The sequence below is a fragment of the Martes martes genome, assembly GCF_963455335.1.
Source record: "Martes martes genome assembly, chromosome: 12".
Lineage (NCBI taxonomy): Eukaryota > Metazoa > Chordata > Mammalia > Carnivora > Mustelidae > Martes > Martes martes.
In genome coordinates, this window is record NC_137900.1 from 60,997,098 (window position 1) to 61,013,122 (window position 16,025).

General features: G+C 39.2%; 1 protein-coding gene across 2 annotated transcripts in view; it reads right to left on the minus strand.

The window, feature by feature from the left end:
- The window catches only part of GNE (glucosamine (UDP-N-acetyl)-2-epimerase/N-acetylmannosamine kinase), a 34,290-nt gene that overhangs the window by 9,452 nt on the left and 8,813 nt on the right, over positions 1-16,025 (minus strand). For both annotated transcript variants that reach the window (XM_080820721.1, XM_080820722.1), the window contains exons 3-7: positions 11,872-12,323; positions 8,613-8,765; positions 6,200-6,412; positions 2,675-2,762; positions 1,720-1,930 (exon numbers count right to left, since the gene is read on the minus strand). In XM_080820721.1, the coding sequence (XP_080676847.1) occupies positions 1,720-1,930; positions 2,675-2,762; positions 6,200-6,412; positions 8,613-8,765; positions 11,872-12,323 (1,117 nt within the window). The remainder of the gene's footprint in view (positions 1-1,719; positions 1,931-2,674; positions 2,763-6,199; positions 6,413-8,612; positions 8,766-11,871; positions 12,324-16,025) is intronic.

A 16,025-nucleotide genomic window follows, 5' to 3' on the forward strand; every position in this document is an offset into this window, starting at 1 on the left:
TGCTTCCCCCCTCTCTCTATCTGCCTCTCTGCCTAGTTGTGATCTCTGTCAAATAAATAAATAAATAAAATCTTAAAAAAAAAAAAGATTTTTAAAAAAATGTTAAACTTATAATTCAATTTGTAAAGTGTTGACATTTTAACAATACTCAGCACTCCCATCCAGGATATTTTTCAAGCCTTTACATTATATGCTAAAATTTTATAATTTTCTTTATATAGATTACACAGTTTTTGGGTTCACATGATTCTTACAATTTTTCTGGTTGTTGTTCTGAATAGGCTCTTTTTCCATTCTTTTGTTACTAATGGATTTTGTCCATTTACAAAGGTTAGAGTTGTCTCTAATGACTGTCATTAAAAATAAACCTAGGGGCACCTGCACGGCTCAGCTGGTTAAGGGTCCGACTCTGGATCTCGGCTCAGGTCTTATTCTTATGGTCATGAGTTTGAGCCCCACGCTGGGCACCATGCTGGCCGTGGAGCCTACTTAAACTAAATAAACAAACAAGAAAGCAAACCTAACTTGTGCTTCCCAATGTTCACTGTGCAGCAGAATCACCTGGACTATGAATAAATACTGATGCTGCCCAGAGATTCAAATTAGTCTTAGGGTGGGAGCCAGGTATCTATATATTTTTTAAAGCTTCTAGGTAATGCTAATATGCAGTCAGCTGACAAACACTCACTTACAGGAAAACTCAAAAATCTTTGTCTAAAAGTTCATGTTAAGTAGGAAGTCACTGATATTTATATATTTATCCTAACATCTAACCATTTTGCTCAGGTGTCTTTTTAATTCTGCAAGCTTATTTATTCATATTGTCTATAACATTTTTTGTTTTACTCTGTGCACAATCTCCACTTGTGCTGTCTGTCCCTTGCTTTTATTCCCTTCCTAACTTCCAGAATTATGTGCAATAATGTTGCAGAAAACTTCTTTCTTTTCTTCTTGATTTTAATACAAATGTTTCTAGAATTTGACCACTACAGAGGGTTCTGGCCAGTGATACAGAAAGATCATCTTTAAGAAAACCTTCTATTAATGCTTTTCAAAGAGTATTTACAAAGGAGACATTGGTCTCTTTTGAGAAAATTATGTTTTGTTTTGCTTTATTTGACCTAAACAACTTTATTTTTTAAATCCTTGCCATTTCTCACAGACTCCTAAAATTTTACATACCTACAATATTTCAAAGGTTTTTCTGGTACGTTTATTCTTAAGTCATCAGAGGTCACTTTAACATGAACAACTTATGTTTTTATGAAGGCTCTCTCTTTCTGTCAACGCTGTGTTGATCTTTTGGTTATGGGATTGAAGGTCTGCTGTACTCAACTAAAATCATGTTCTATCTAGAGAAGATGCAATTCTCTTCACCATTTGCTGATACCCTTCCCTAGATAGTGACAGTAATCAGCATGCTCCATGCTTTACCAAGTACAGAATTCCAGGTCTCCTGGATGGCAAGAGCCCTCTCTGCTGCGTAAGGGGTCTCCCACTGTCAACTCAAGTCTACTAACTTGGATTCCCAGAAAATTTTACTTCTTTGAAATGTTAATGCTTAGTAAAATAGTGAGGCAAACATTGTAATGGATCCAAATGTCAATACTGTGGGCAAATGATTACAAGCTCTAATGTATGTTTCTAGTCCTACCTTCCAAACATACTTAAAAAAAAATCATTTACATAAGATGTGAAATTAAAACTTAGGAATTTTACCTTCATGCTGACTATTGCGACTCGGAGGTTTGTCCCCCCGAGATCAACAGCCAAGGCACTTAGAGTTTCAAGAATATGGTCAATATCTTGAGAGATATTCTCCTTCACAGGAGGAAAGCAGAATTTCTTTTGTAGTGGCTCTTGAAGATCAATAGATTTAAGAAACTTCAAAATCCTCGGAACAGCATTTCCATCCCCATAGATCTTTGAACTGCAATATCAAAAAAGTCAATTAAACACTTCTCTCATACATTTTAAATGACATGGAGGACATGGTGCTAATAGAAACCGAGACTTCAGGTAATAAAGTTGTGCTTCTTCATTTTAAAATAACATCTGATATCACCAGCAACACAGTAAGTATGTGCACATTACTCACAGAAGGTCTAATTCTACTGTTGACTGAAATACAGCTATTTTCAGCCTCAGATACCATTAACGAATGCCTCTATCATTAAGGACAAATTATGTTAGTTAAGCCAATTTCAGAATGTAACCTATTTTGGGACAACAAATTTTATTTATTGCTTTCTTCATCTCTGCATTCATGGGAAAAATGGTTATTTTCAGAATTTAAACATTCAAATATAGGAAAATCTCATTACTTTGAAAGAGAGAGGAGAGCAGTCTGAATTACAAGGTTGAACTAGACTATTTTTAAAGAAAATCAATTATTTTCTACTATTTACAAAAAGTCAAAATAGGCTCAAGAAGTATTTCCTGGCAGAAGTGCTATATTAATTAACTGAGACAAATAAAAGAAGTTACCCTCCATTTGAACCCTTGGTAGAATAACAGGGGTTCTATTAGCAAGCCCTGTCTCACTTGCAGCTAGGGGACCCTGATGGATGTAGAATGAAAGCTCTGTTAAAATGACTGAAGAATGATCACAGCTTAAAAATGGTACCCAAGGCAGCTCCCCTTTGAAATCACTTTAGAAGGAGTATATACTCACCAAGGGTATTGTTTACCAAACTGAAGGTGCAATGCTTGCAGTATTTTGTCTTGGGTATCAGCATCCCGGACATGAAGGACATTCTCCCCTAGGTGAACCCAGTGACACATTACAATGATTTGAAAGTGGAAATGTCCAAAGAATAAAGAAATTAGCACTGTGTTGTACTGTGCTCATAATTAAACCTGAAACCCAGAGGACTTCAAATGAGTCCATTAGAGCAACATCAGCTTTTCTCCTTTATACGTTTTAAAGCACTCTCAGCAAGATTTCCATGTATCAAATACTTAAGAACACTAGGGTCCTTTATTCCCAAAGAGAATAAATTTATTGATTTATTGAAATAAATGGCATGCATGAATCTAGCACCTGCATACCCCTCCCTGCCCTAGTCGTCTAGTGTGTCCACTCTCTCCATCCACCTGCCATCTACTCAGCTGGCTGTTCAACCACTTTGTTTCCATGTATTTTCTGACCAATGTAATGGAGTCAATACAGTGAAAATGGCCATATTTTTCAATAGATCTGGCTAAGAAGAGAAGAGAAGAGTGGTAGCTACAGAGAGGAGTGGGGTTGTTCTAAGATGTGAGAGGCTGAGGCATGTTTCAGTGAGAAGGAGGCTGAAGATCCATGGCAGAGAAAGGATGCCCCTGAGGTCCCAGAAAAGGCAGGAAGGGTGGGGATCTAGAACATGGGTAGAAGGCTGAGCAGTGGGCAGGACAGAGAGATGCCACACCCTTCAAAGTAAGTAGGTTAAGAACAAAAGGATGGACAGGCCTGTGCTTATCTAAGTGACAGAACATACAAGACTGCCTTTGACAACAGAAGATCTGCTGCAAATCCAGTGTTCAACTGTCTGTCTGCATAGTCCTTCAGCTCTCTGCAGAGTCAACTCTGTCTCTTCAAAACAACTTCTTTTCTGGGCTTTACTGCTATCACCCTCCTGGATTTCTTCTGACCTCACTGGCATTTTCTTTTCAGTCTTCCTTGCCAGCCCCTTCCTCCTCACTGGAACTCTAAATGCTGAAGGGCTCCAGCGGCTGGTCCTGGGCTCCATTCTCTTCCCTATTTACATGTCGCCCCTGGGCAATCTCATGTAGTCCCTTCGTTTGAAATGACATCTCTGGCAGAGGGCACCATTATCCTCCATATCCTTTCTCTGTACTTGTAACAGAATTTTTAGCTGCACGTCTGATAATTGAGCTAAAGACTATATTCTTCAGCTTCTCCTACACCTAGATGTGACCCTGTGACTATATTCTGATAGGATATGTGAAGAAATATTTGCAACTTCCAAGTTGTGCTTTTATAAAGAAGGACACCTTTCCTCTCTTCCTTCCCAATGGCTAAAATGTGGACCTGACAGTAAGAGTTGGAGCATCTATCAGGAAGACGGACAGAGGCTAATTCTCTGATGACCATGGAGCTATACCAATGAGAAAGAAAATCTAACTTATTTAGACACTATTATTTTGGGTCTCTCTGTTACAGCAGATGAACAGATATCTTAACTACACACCATCCACATATCAATCACTCTCAAATTTCTATCTCCCAACTCTGACTCTCCCTACAACTATCAGAGCTGCTTGCTTGCCACGTCCACTTTGAAATCTGATAGGCATCTCAAATTTAACATGGCTATTGGAGAACTCTTAATTCCACCCTCCCAAATGTGTTCCTCCTGCAGTGTCCCCTTTGTCAGGAAAGAGTACCCCGCTGCTCAATCCAAAAATCTAGAAATTTTTTCCTTTCACTGCTCACATCCAAGCAGCAAGTACTCTAACAAACCCCAGACCTAAACTTTGTCCCTCTCTGTTATTACCAGGTACTCTAAGCCACTATCAGCTCTCATATGAACTGAAACTCTTAAGTGGTCTCCCTGCTTCCAGTCCTGTCCCACCATACTCCACTCTGCATGGAGCAGCAGAGTGGTCTTTCCAAAATGCAAGTCACATCGTGTCCTCCTCCCATAAATGGCTTCCCATGATACTTAGAAATACATCCCAGATTATTTAACCTGACTTACAGAGGTCTACTTCCTTCTCTAACATCATCTCCTATCACTCTTCCTCTTGCCTCTACCCTACAGCTACACTGGCCCTTCTGTTTCTCAGCCACATCAGGCTTGTTCCCATCTTACGGTCTTCACACTGGCTGTTTCCTCTTTTCCTCCCTGATCCTCACATAGCAGATTCATTGTCACTCAGGTCTCAGCTGAAGTGTCATCTCCTCGACGAGGTCTTGTCATCTAATGTATCCCATCATATTACCTGTGTTACAGGCTACACAGCACCCAGAAGGTCTGATACTTGTTTTTTTGGTCTATCATCAATCTCCCCTCCCTCTAGAATAAAGTTACGTGAGAGCTCAGCCCTGGTTAGTATAATGTACTGCCAAATCCCAGTGCCTAAACACAGTAGGTGCTTATTAAATATTTTCTTAATGAATGAAGTTGAGAGAATTTCCATTCAATGGGTTGTATTTTCTCTGTGAAGTGGGGAACAAAGTAGTACGTTGGGAAAGAAAGAGGAAGAAGACCTCAAGGTAACAGAAAATCAGGCTAGCAACTACGAACACAGAAAGAGCAGAGCTGGAACGAACCTCTCTGATTCTAGTCCAGTTCTTTACCCGCAAAGTACATATACTTCCATTAGCTACAGAAATGTATTTATATGGATATTATTAGAATTTGGACTAATATTAATAACAAGATCTAACTTGACCAGCAAATTCATTAATAATTATCCTTCTTACACTTCTGTTAAGGGGGCATCTTACTTAGAATTTCCATGCTCTAGGGGCACCTGGGTGGCTCAGTGGGTTAAAGCCTCCGCTTTCAGCTCAGGTCATGATCCCAGGGTCCTGGGATCGAGCCCCACGTCGAGCTCTCTGCTCAGCAGGGAGCCTGCTTTCCCCTCTCTCTCTGCCTGCCTCTCTGCCTAGTTATCTCTCTGTCAAATAAATTTTTAAAAATCTTAAAAAAAAAAAAAAGAATTTCCATGCTCTAAAGTACTCATTAAAGGAACTCTACTATAGCCACAAATGAAAGACTGGCATTCATATACTTATAACACAATCATTCTACCTTAAATACAGCCATCAAAGACCATAATCAGCTAAGAAAATCTAAGCTCTGACATTATAAAGACAATAAAAATGTTAAGTGGAGGCCTTAAAAAAATTGATAATCACTTTGTGCTATTTACAGATTTTAGGCAACAACTGGCCATCTACCTCATTCACTCACTTGTTCATAAAAGTGCATGCCAGCACCGATACAGGCAAACCTTGTAATAATTCAAATACATGATAAAAAAAATGTCACAGATGTGTAAGGGGGAGCCCATATTTAATGCCTCTCTCCTCACACTTCCCTAGCTATTGCCTACACCAACGGAGGCCAAGTTGCTACTCCGACTGGTCAGACAGCAGGACAGTGACCACACTGTGTTCACCAGTGGGCAGGAGCCACTGATTCTATATATATTTCTAGTCAGCTGAGACACAAACTGAGGCAAATACCTGTTTCTCTTCCAATCTGACGTGTTCCCAGATTGATCACAGGTGTTCCAAAAGCTCCAACCTCTCGGACTCCACAGCTGCTGTTCCCAATCATACACCCAGCATGGGCGACCAGCTGTATAAACTGGTCAAATGGGACATGTTTCACTGCACGGAAATTGGGATGATGCTCAATGCCCTTCTTCCGCATCACTCGAACCATTTCTTTGCTCCCTACGAAAATGGAAAGAACCACCTGTTAAATGGTTTATGAGATAAACCATTTCCCCTGGCAAGTAAAGCCCCATTTCAAAAAACCACCCTATAAAAATTCACGATGGTTATTAGGGAGATAGTAATTTTAATTACCAATCTTTTCAGGAATGATGAATAACTAAAATATCTGGTCAGCTCTCTACTTCAGCTCATCTAGGAACTTTTTTTTTTTTTTTTTTTGAAGATCAGCAAGGGAGATGTATTTTATTCACTTCATCTAGGAACTTTAAACAGCAACATCTGGGACTTTTCAAACAGATTCAGCAAAGTAAATGCCTGTTATTAATGCCCCCAGGAAAAGCTCTACCTTAAACAGCAATTAAGAGGTTCAAAGACACTCCAGCAGTCTCTATGTCTTAGGCAGGGAGTTCCTCAATTGAAAAGTCTTGGGTTCCACACACTGAGCTGATCAGAGCGCCTCTGCCTCAGCTAGGCTCATAGTTACTTTAACAGCTCAACTGGACAGCACTCCCACTCTCATGGACTGAGCGCCAAGAAAATACATGTAGATTCTGATACTGTAGCTGATACTTTATTTCAAATGCATGATTTTTTTAAAATGTTACAAATGTATGAAAGGGAGGCAATATTTAATGCACAGCTTGCCTCTTTCTCACCCTTTCCTAGCTACCATCTAGAAGGGACAAGGTTGCTATCAAGATTGGTTAGACAGCAGGACAGGGACCACAGACCACACTGTGTTACCACACTGTGTTCACTAGTGGGCAGGGAGCTACTGACTTAAGAAAAGCTGGACACGCATGTGTTTTCTCTCTTTTTAACATTTTCTGTGGCAAGGTAGGTAACAGATTCAGGGTCTAAGTCCTTACGGCAGGCCTGGCCGCCTCTCTCTATGCCCAGTCCTGCTGGAGCACGCTAGCCACTGACTATAATTACCGCAGTATTTGGTATGCCAGAAGATGGCACTATTCCAAGATTCAGATTTGGGCTCAGTAAAGGCTTTCTCTGGCCTTAAGCCTAAACCAGACACTACTTCTACTCTGCTTTGTTGGGGAATTGGGCCCTAGATCACAAAATGATAAAGAGATGCCATGATTATTTCCCTATTGTTCCTTGTGTGTATTTTATCAAAAACCCTGTGAGGAGGAGAGGTGAGTACCAGACAGGATTTAGGTACTCCTTGGACCCTTTACTTTCCTAGGGGAAAAATATCTCTAATTCTAAAGTGTATACAATCAGGAATGTATGTAACAAACAGAGTTATCGCTGACAATGAATACTGAATGAGAGACATATAATTAATTACCAAATGTTTACAGAAAATTGAAAGGATTAGAGGAATCAATATTAAGGTTTTTGCGATACTAGTACACCACCTGGATGAAACCTGGGTTGGGGAGTCTTCATTTCTTTTTTTCCAGCTAACATCCTACATTGTTTCCCCAAACAGAAAAGATTATTCAAGAGACACTAGGAGAGGGATACCTTCAGAGTAAGATGGTGACATCTTGGTATTGCAGAGAAGGGTCCTGCCTCCTTCATCAAAAAAATGCCTAAAATCTCAGCAGTAAGTGGTATCAACTAAACCAATAATTCAAAGTTCTGCAGTATCAGGCCCTGCTCTGCATTTCTCATTTATATCTCATCTTCCCATTAACCTGCTTAAGGTCTCACCAGCACCAAAGGCTACAGTACCGTCCACCAGTAGGAGGTCGAGATCAGGCTTGAGGATGAACTGGTTGGGGACTCCAGATTTCAGCTGCCTATGCCCAAGACCAAGGTATAGCTAATATAAATAAGTAAGAAAACAAGAAATAACAACAGTGGCTAGTTTACGGCACTCACTAGGATCATTACTTTCCTAGAGATCCCCTTTCACCTTCTAAGGTTAATGTCTTTTAGCTACTGCATTTTCTCACTGGTGGAAACTGGAGGAAAGAGACTAAATTTGGAACTACAGTGGAGGTTGGAGAAATTTTTTGTAGTATTTCTTTCCTATTCAATTTCTACTAAACTTGGCAGAAACATCACAAACTTCCATCTGCTATAAACTCAGTGATCCCCTAATAAATGGAATGCATTTCAGACTACAATGGCTTCAATGGTAAGATCAGCAAGATAGAAGGGGCAGTTAAAAGAAGACATAATAGAAACATAACATCGGAGAAGTAGGTGGCATAACTTCAGTTTCAATTACCTGCATCAATGTTTGGAAACAGAACTAGGGTCCGCTTGTTAAATGAGATAAGCGCATCCAGTGTTAATTCAAACATTTTTATGGAATGCTTAATGTCAGTGGTCACAGGGTGCTGTAGCGCAACAATGTAATCTTTAGATTTTACATCATCACCTGTTTAAAGAAAATCAAACCACAGTGCTTCATTAGTTAAGAATCTTAAAGAGGAAAAAGCAAATTCTAAAAAGTAAGATCCCAAAGTCTGTGCTTAGAAATTCTAAGAAAAAAAGTTTGCCACATCCCAGGCACAGTATCTGAATATAGGATCAAATGGTAAGAACACAGAGGAACAAGTCCTAGAATCCAGCAAAAGGCGCTTGCTGCCACAAAGTACGTAACTTTAAACGGCAGTCACTAGAATCTGTTGCTTTAAAATTCAAAATATTTCAAAGCATTAGAAAAATGTAAATCTTCCCCATTTCTAACCAGTGTTTCTAATGAATTGTCAGCAATGAATGAACTGATGAAGCTCAAGACGACTTTAATGCATAGCTAACAGAAATAAGAGAACAAGAAATAACAGTAATGGCTATTTCCCTGCAGAGTGTAGGATCAGTACGTTCCTAGAGATACCCTTCCACCTTCTAAGGTTTATGTCTCTGAGCTACTGCATTTTCTCATTGGTGGGAACCAAAAGGAAGAGACTAAACATGAAACCTCTTGTTCCTCGATGTGCAATTTCTGACATCACTCTGCTTTGTCTCACTCAGCCCTTCTACACAACACTTTCCATTAAGGTATCATCATTTTGTTTAATGTTGTGAAGTTCTCGATTTACTGTGGTATTTCTTTCATTATTAGGAATTTAACAAGTCTTCTTAACCTTTTTTTTTTTTTTTAAAGAGAGGGAGGGAGAGGGGCAGAGGGAGAGGGAGAAAGAATCTTAAGCAGACTCCATGCCCAGCACAGAGCCAGACACAGGGCCCGATCTCATGACCCTGAGATCATGACCAGAGCTGAAATCAAGAGTCAAACACTTAACTAATGGGACCTGCCAGGTGCCCCAAGTCTTTTTAACAATATGCTAATATTTTTACTAGGACTGTTATTTATTCATGTTCTGATGACGACGTTGCACGCTCTGAGTGGCCTACCCAACCCTGTTCTTCCTAGAAGCAGAGTAATACCATCCGAAGTTGCAGGTGGAGAAGTAGTTACAGGTTTTGTACAAAACATACAGCCACGGGTGGGTGGCTTTGACTCACTGTCTTTTCTTTTCCACCGGCTTTACAAAAAAAAAAAAAAAAATCGTTTTTGCTGTTTTGTCATCCTTCTTTTTATAAAGAAGCTGCTGAAATGGTTCCAAATAGAACCTTAAGCCCCACAAGTATAGTCTTGCCACATTTTGCTTTGTAAGGGTTATGTTCTACTCATTACAAGTTTTTCAGAAATACCGTTTTTCAGAAACCATCTAGAGCAAACAGAATAATCAGAATGCAAGGTATTCACTTAAAGCATACAAAAAGGAGGGGCACCTGGGTGGCTCAGTTGGTTAAGTGTCTGCCTTTGGCTTGGGTCTTGATGCCAGGGTCCTGGGATCCAGCCCCACATCAGGCTCCCTGCTCAGCTGGAGCCTGCTTTTCTCTCTCCCTCTGGCCCTCCACCCAGCTCATCCTCTCTCCTTCTCTCAAATAAATAAAATCTTTTTAAAAAAAAAAAAAAAGTTCTTCTAGACAGGCTCCTTGATAACTAATATCTGTGCAAGGGTAAGAAATACATAGATTGAATTAACACATTATAGGAAAACCCTGTTCCTTACTTGTTCTAATGTGATCTAAATTAAAAATATACACAATCACAAGGTACCAGGGTGGCTCAGTCTATTGAGTTCTTGGTTTTGTCTCAGGGTCACAATCTCATGGGTTGTGGGATCAAACCCCATGTGGGCTCCGCACCCAGCAGGAAGTCTGCCTGAAGATTCTCTCCCTCTGTCCCTCCCCGCACTTGCTAAAAATATATATATACATACATACATACATAAACACACACACACACACACACACACACACACACACACACAGACTCACACACAATCACTAAATCAATTTTTTGTGGAGCCCAGCACAGGATTTGAACTCATGTCCCTGAGATCAAGACCGGAGCTAAGATCAAGGGTCAGTGGCTAACTAACTGAGCTACCCAGGTGCCCCACTAAATCAATTTTCTATTGATTAATTTCATTATACTACAGATCTACCTCTTTAAAAAAGGAGAGTCCCAAATGTTGAAGAATAATCTTGAGTTGCCCTCTAGATAGTACTCTTGCTGTAAATTAAGCAATGACATTCTGTTTATCAAACAATTTTCTTTGCCTCTTATTCAAAAAAGGTAATTTCCAGGAAGCTAGATCATTGATCAGTGAAGATTTCAGAACTTAAGGCTATTTACAGAAATAATACTAATGGTACAACTATGACTTTTGCTTTCATTATAATTACCACAGCCCCTTATACTAGTAATTATAGCTTACTGCCTTCAATATTATCTAAGTATTCCAACAACCTCATATGAGAGATGTTAAAATTAAAAATAGTTTTATCAGGGGCACCTGGGTAGCACAGTTCAGCATCTGACTCTTGGTTTCAATTCAGGTTGTGCTCTCAGGGTCATGGGATCAGGCCCCAAGTAGGGCTCCATGCTCAGCATGGTGTCTGCTTGGGATTCTCTCTCCCTCTCCCCCTCCCCCCACACTCACTCTGCCAAATAAATCTTTTAAAAAAAGTATTTTCATTCCCCAAAAAACAAAATACAGGAAAACAAAAACCAAAACACCCATAACTCTACTAACCAGAAGTCAACATTATAAATGATTTGGTATACATACTTCTTCATCTTTCCATTATGTTAAAGATTTTATTAAAATAGCATCATATTATACATATAATTCTGTAGCTTGCTTTTCCCCCCCTTGTTGTTATATCAGGATCACTCCTTGTAACTAAATATTTACCCATAGCATATTTAATGGATTAAAAGCATACCATTCTATAAACTATAGCACAGATTTAAAAAAAATTCAATCCAATAAGACTATTCCACAGAAAAGGTGAGTCTCAGAGAGCTGAAGTCATACCATAGGGTGAGATCTATGAACTAAAACTTTAGCCTTCTGAATTCTAATGGAATATTCTACATTCAATAGTTTCTAAAAAAAAAACAAAAACTGAACATACCCAAACAGACAAAACCACCATTAGACTGATTAAAGTTTGATACGTACCTAACCACATCCTAATAATGCTCATGTAGTCTTTGTTCTTGGCAGAGAGAAGCTTGTCATAAGAGGGGCAGCCCGCCAGAAGGATGCGGTCATGGTCCTCACACATGGATATCAGGTGTTGCTCTGCACTCCGGGTGCAGCATACATGATAATGAGCCAGTTTGGTTATGGCATGTCTGATAGAATCATCAATGGTCCCACTGACTTCCCCACCTTCAATGTGAAGGATTCGGATATTCATCAAGGCGGCAGATGTAGCCAGAGCCAGGGCATCAAACCTGTCTCCGTGAACAATCATGATATCAGGCTTCAAGCGATTAAGGACATCTGGTAGCTTCACTAGGGCCAAGCCCACTGATTCTACCATGGCTGCCTCATCTTCCCCTCTAACAATTGTGTGCAGCCTGGTGTTAATGTCAAAGTCATCTTGTTCAATCATGCGGTATGTGTTCCTAAAGCAGAAAAGAAATAAAGATATGAGAGCATGTTCTTCAACACAGGGCCATAAAAACATATGAAAAAAGCCATAACATCAACCCTGAAGGGAGAAATATTTTATAAAATCTACTTGTTAAAACAGACAAACTGAAGTATACACAAAAACTAAGCAGCACAGATCATAAGTGCATAGATTGCTTGATTATTTTACATGAATACCCCTGCGGCCACCACCCAGATCAAGATAGCACATCCAGACCCGCAAAGTCTCACTACTGCCCTGGTCAGTACCTGGATAGAGAAGCACCTGAAGGAGAATTTTTTTTATTAAAACAGAGACCAGAGTTTTTGGTGGTTAACTTCTTTTCTTTCTCCCTATATAAATTTTTTAAAAAGAAATATGCTACTTAATTTAAAAAAAGTTACTTATAAAACCAAAGCACACTTTTTTTTAAAAATAGGAAAATCAGAATACTTGACATGTCACTATACTATAAATTTCTTTTTTTTTATACTATAAATTTCTGAATGATGAAAATTATCTTCTGAATTTGTACTGTACCACTAATGCAGCATAATTTGGAATGGGGTGTAAATGTAGGTTTTACAGCATTAAATTGACTATGAAGGGGTGCCTGGGTGGCTCAGTCAGTTAAGTGGCGAACTCTTGGTTTCAACTCAGGTCAAGATCCTTACAGTCCCAGATCTGGCTCCGCATTCAGCAGGGAGTCTGCTCCTTCTCTCTCTTGCCCCTCCCCCTACACTTTCTCTCAAATAAATTCTTTCAATTAAAAAATTTTAAAAGTTGGCTAAAACATGCAGTTTCAAGTCTCTTTAATGCTTCAATAACAGCTGCAATTCTCAATGCCTCGAAATTTCTATTATGACTAGATTTTAAAAGATTCGGCTCTTTAAAAAAATAAATAAATAAATAAAAGATCCGGCTCTTTTTCCCTAAATATAGATATATTTAGAATATATAATGTAATTCTATATAATTGTTATAAACATATTTTTAATTGGAAAATACATAAAATTATCATCCCTAAACCTGCCACTCAGCAATACCAATGTAAATCATTTTGATTTCTTTCTAGCCCCTTTATGTATAGTTTATAATCTATTTTATAACCTATTTAATCCATTTTATAATCTATTTAATCCATTTCATATATTCCCAGATCATGAAAGATTCTTTACATCATTTTACATCATATGGATGGTCTAGTAGTCATTTTATAGATTCCTTCGCATTTTCCTATAAAACTATCATACTGCCTCTAAAAAAAACAGTCTATGTCTTCTTGTCTATTTCTCACTTTATTACACCGGCTGTTATAGTCTAGCACAAGCTGAAGAGAGGTGGTAAAAGCAAAAATCTTTACCTTGCTCTCTCTCTCAGGGGGAAGCTTACTTTTAGTTAGCCGTAGGTTTTCCCACTGATGGCCTTTATCAGATTGGGGAATTTCCCTTCTATTCAAAATCTGCTTAGAGTTTTTTTTAAATCATACTGGGTTAATTTTGTCAATTTTTTTTGACATTTGTTGAGATGATCATATGTGCTTCCCCTTTATTCTGTTAAGAGGTGAGTAACACTGATGCTCAAATGTTATATCAATCTTGATTTCCCGAGATCAACCTATTTGGTCACAATGTATTACCTGTTTTTTAAATTGCTGGATGTGATTTAATATATTTTTTAAAATTTTATGTCTATGCTCATAAGAGATACTAGTCTGAATTTTTTTCTTACAATGTCTTTGTCAGGTTTTATTATCAAGATTTGTTTTTTTTTTTAAGATTTTGAGGGCAAGAGCGAGCACAAGCTGGGGGAGGGGCAGAGGGAGAAGCAGACTCCTTGCTAAAGAGGGAGCCCAACGTGGGGCTGGATCCCGGGACCCTGGGACCATGACCTCAGCCAAAGGCAGATGCTTACCGACTGAGCCACCGAGGCATCCCAAGATTATGCTGACTTTATAAAACAATCTGGGAAAATTCTCTGCTTGTCTGTTTTCCAAGAGAGTCTATGTAAGATTGGTGTTATTTCCAAACAAAGGGGAAAAAAAAGAGAGAGACAAACCAAGAAGTAGACTTTTTTTTTTTTTTAAGATTTATTTGAGAGAGAAGAGAGAGAATTGGCGGGGAGGGGCGATAGCAGGAGAGGGAGGAAGAAACTCAAACAGACTAACTAAACTTTTTTTTTTTTAGATTTTATTTATTTATTTGATAGATAGAGAGCATGCCTGCACAAGCATGGGGAGCAGCAGAGAGAGAGAGAGGGAGAAGCGGCTCCACTGAGCAGAAAGCCCGAGGTGGGGCTCAAACTCAGGACCCTGGAATCAGGACCTGAGCCAAAGTACAATCTCAGAAGCTTAACCAACTGAGCCACTCAGGTGCCTCTCTAAACTTTGTTTTGTGTTTTTTTTTAAGATTTTATTTATTTATTTGACAGACAGAGATCACAAGCAGGCAGAGAGGCAGGCGGGGGTGGAGGGGAAGCAGGCTCCCTGCTGAGCAGAGAGCCAGATGCGGGGCTCAATCCCAGGACCCCGAGATCATAACCTGAGCCGAAGGTAGAGGCTTAACCCACTGAGCCACCCAGGCGCTGCTCTAAACTCCTTTTTAACAGAAGTATTTAAAGGCAAAAATTTCCTCCAAGCATTCCTTCATCTATACCCACAAATTCTGATATACTATAATATTTATTATTCAGTTAAAAGGATTTTTCTAATTTCTCTTAGAATTTGTTTGGTCCATGGGCTTAGACCTCAACAGTAAAACAACTTTTCTTTTTTTTTTTTTTTTAAGAGAGTGAGCACGCACATGCCTGTGCTGTGGGCCGGGGGATGGGGGGGTGCTGCTGTGCAGAGGGAGAGGGAGAATCTCAAGCAGACTCCACGCCCACCACAGAGCCTGACATGGGGCTCAAGCTCATGACCCTGACATCATGACCTAAACCAAAATTAAGAGTCAGGTGCTTAACTGACCCACCCTGGTGCCCCTATAAAAATTTTAAAAATTAAAAAAAATAATAATCTTACTTAAAAACAAACTAAAGACCTTAACAGACACCTTACCAAACATAATGTAAAACTGGCACATAAGCATACAAAAATGCTCCATATCTTATATCATGATGGAAATGCAAATTAAAACAGATACTGCTGCATACCTTTCAGAAAGGCCAAAAGCAGAACACTGGTATCACCAAATGCTCACAAGGACAGTGGAGCAACAGGTACACTCACTCAGTGATGGTATGAATACAAAACGATACAGCCACTTTGGAAGACAGCTCAGTGGTTTCTTTCAAAACTAAGTATATTCTTATCATACAAACCAGCAACCAGGCTCTTACTATTTCCCAAAGGAGCTAAAAACTTAGGACCACACTAACTTCTGAAAACTGGGTATTTGCAGCAGCTGTATTCATAAATGCCCAAACCTGGAAGTTACTAAGATGCCCTGAGTAGATGAATGAATAAATAAACTATGGTACATCCAGAAAATGGAATATTATTCAGCACTAAAAAGAAAGGACTATCAAGCCATGGACATACATGGACACATGGAAACTTAAAGGCATGTTACTAAGTGCAAGAAACCAGTATGAAGTGGTTACATACTCTATGGTTCCAACCACATGACACTCTGGAAAAGGCAAATCTATGGAGATAGTAAAATCTATGGAGATGGTTATAGAACACATTTTTAGG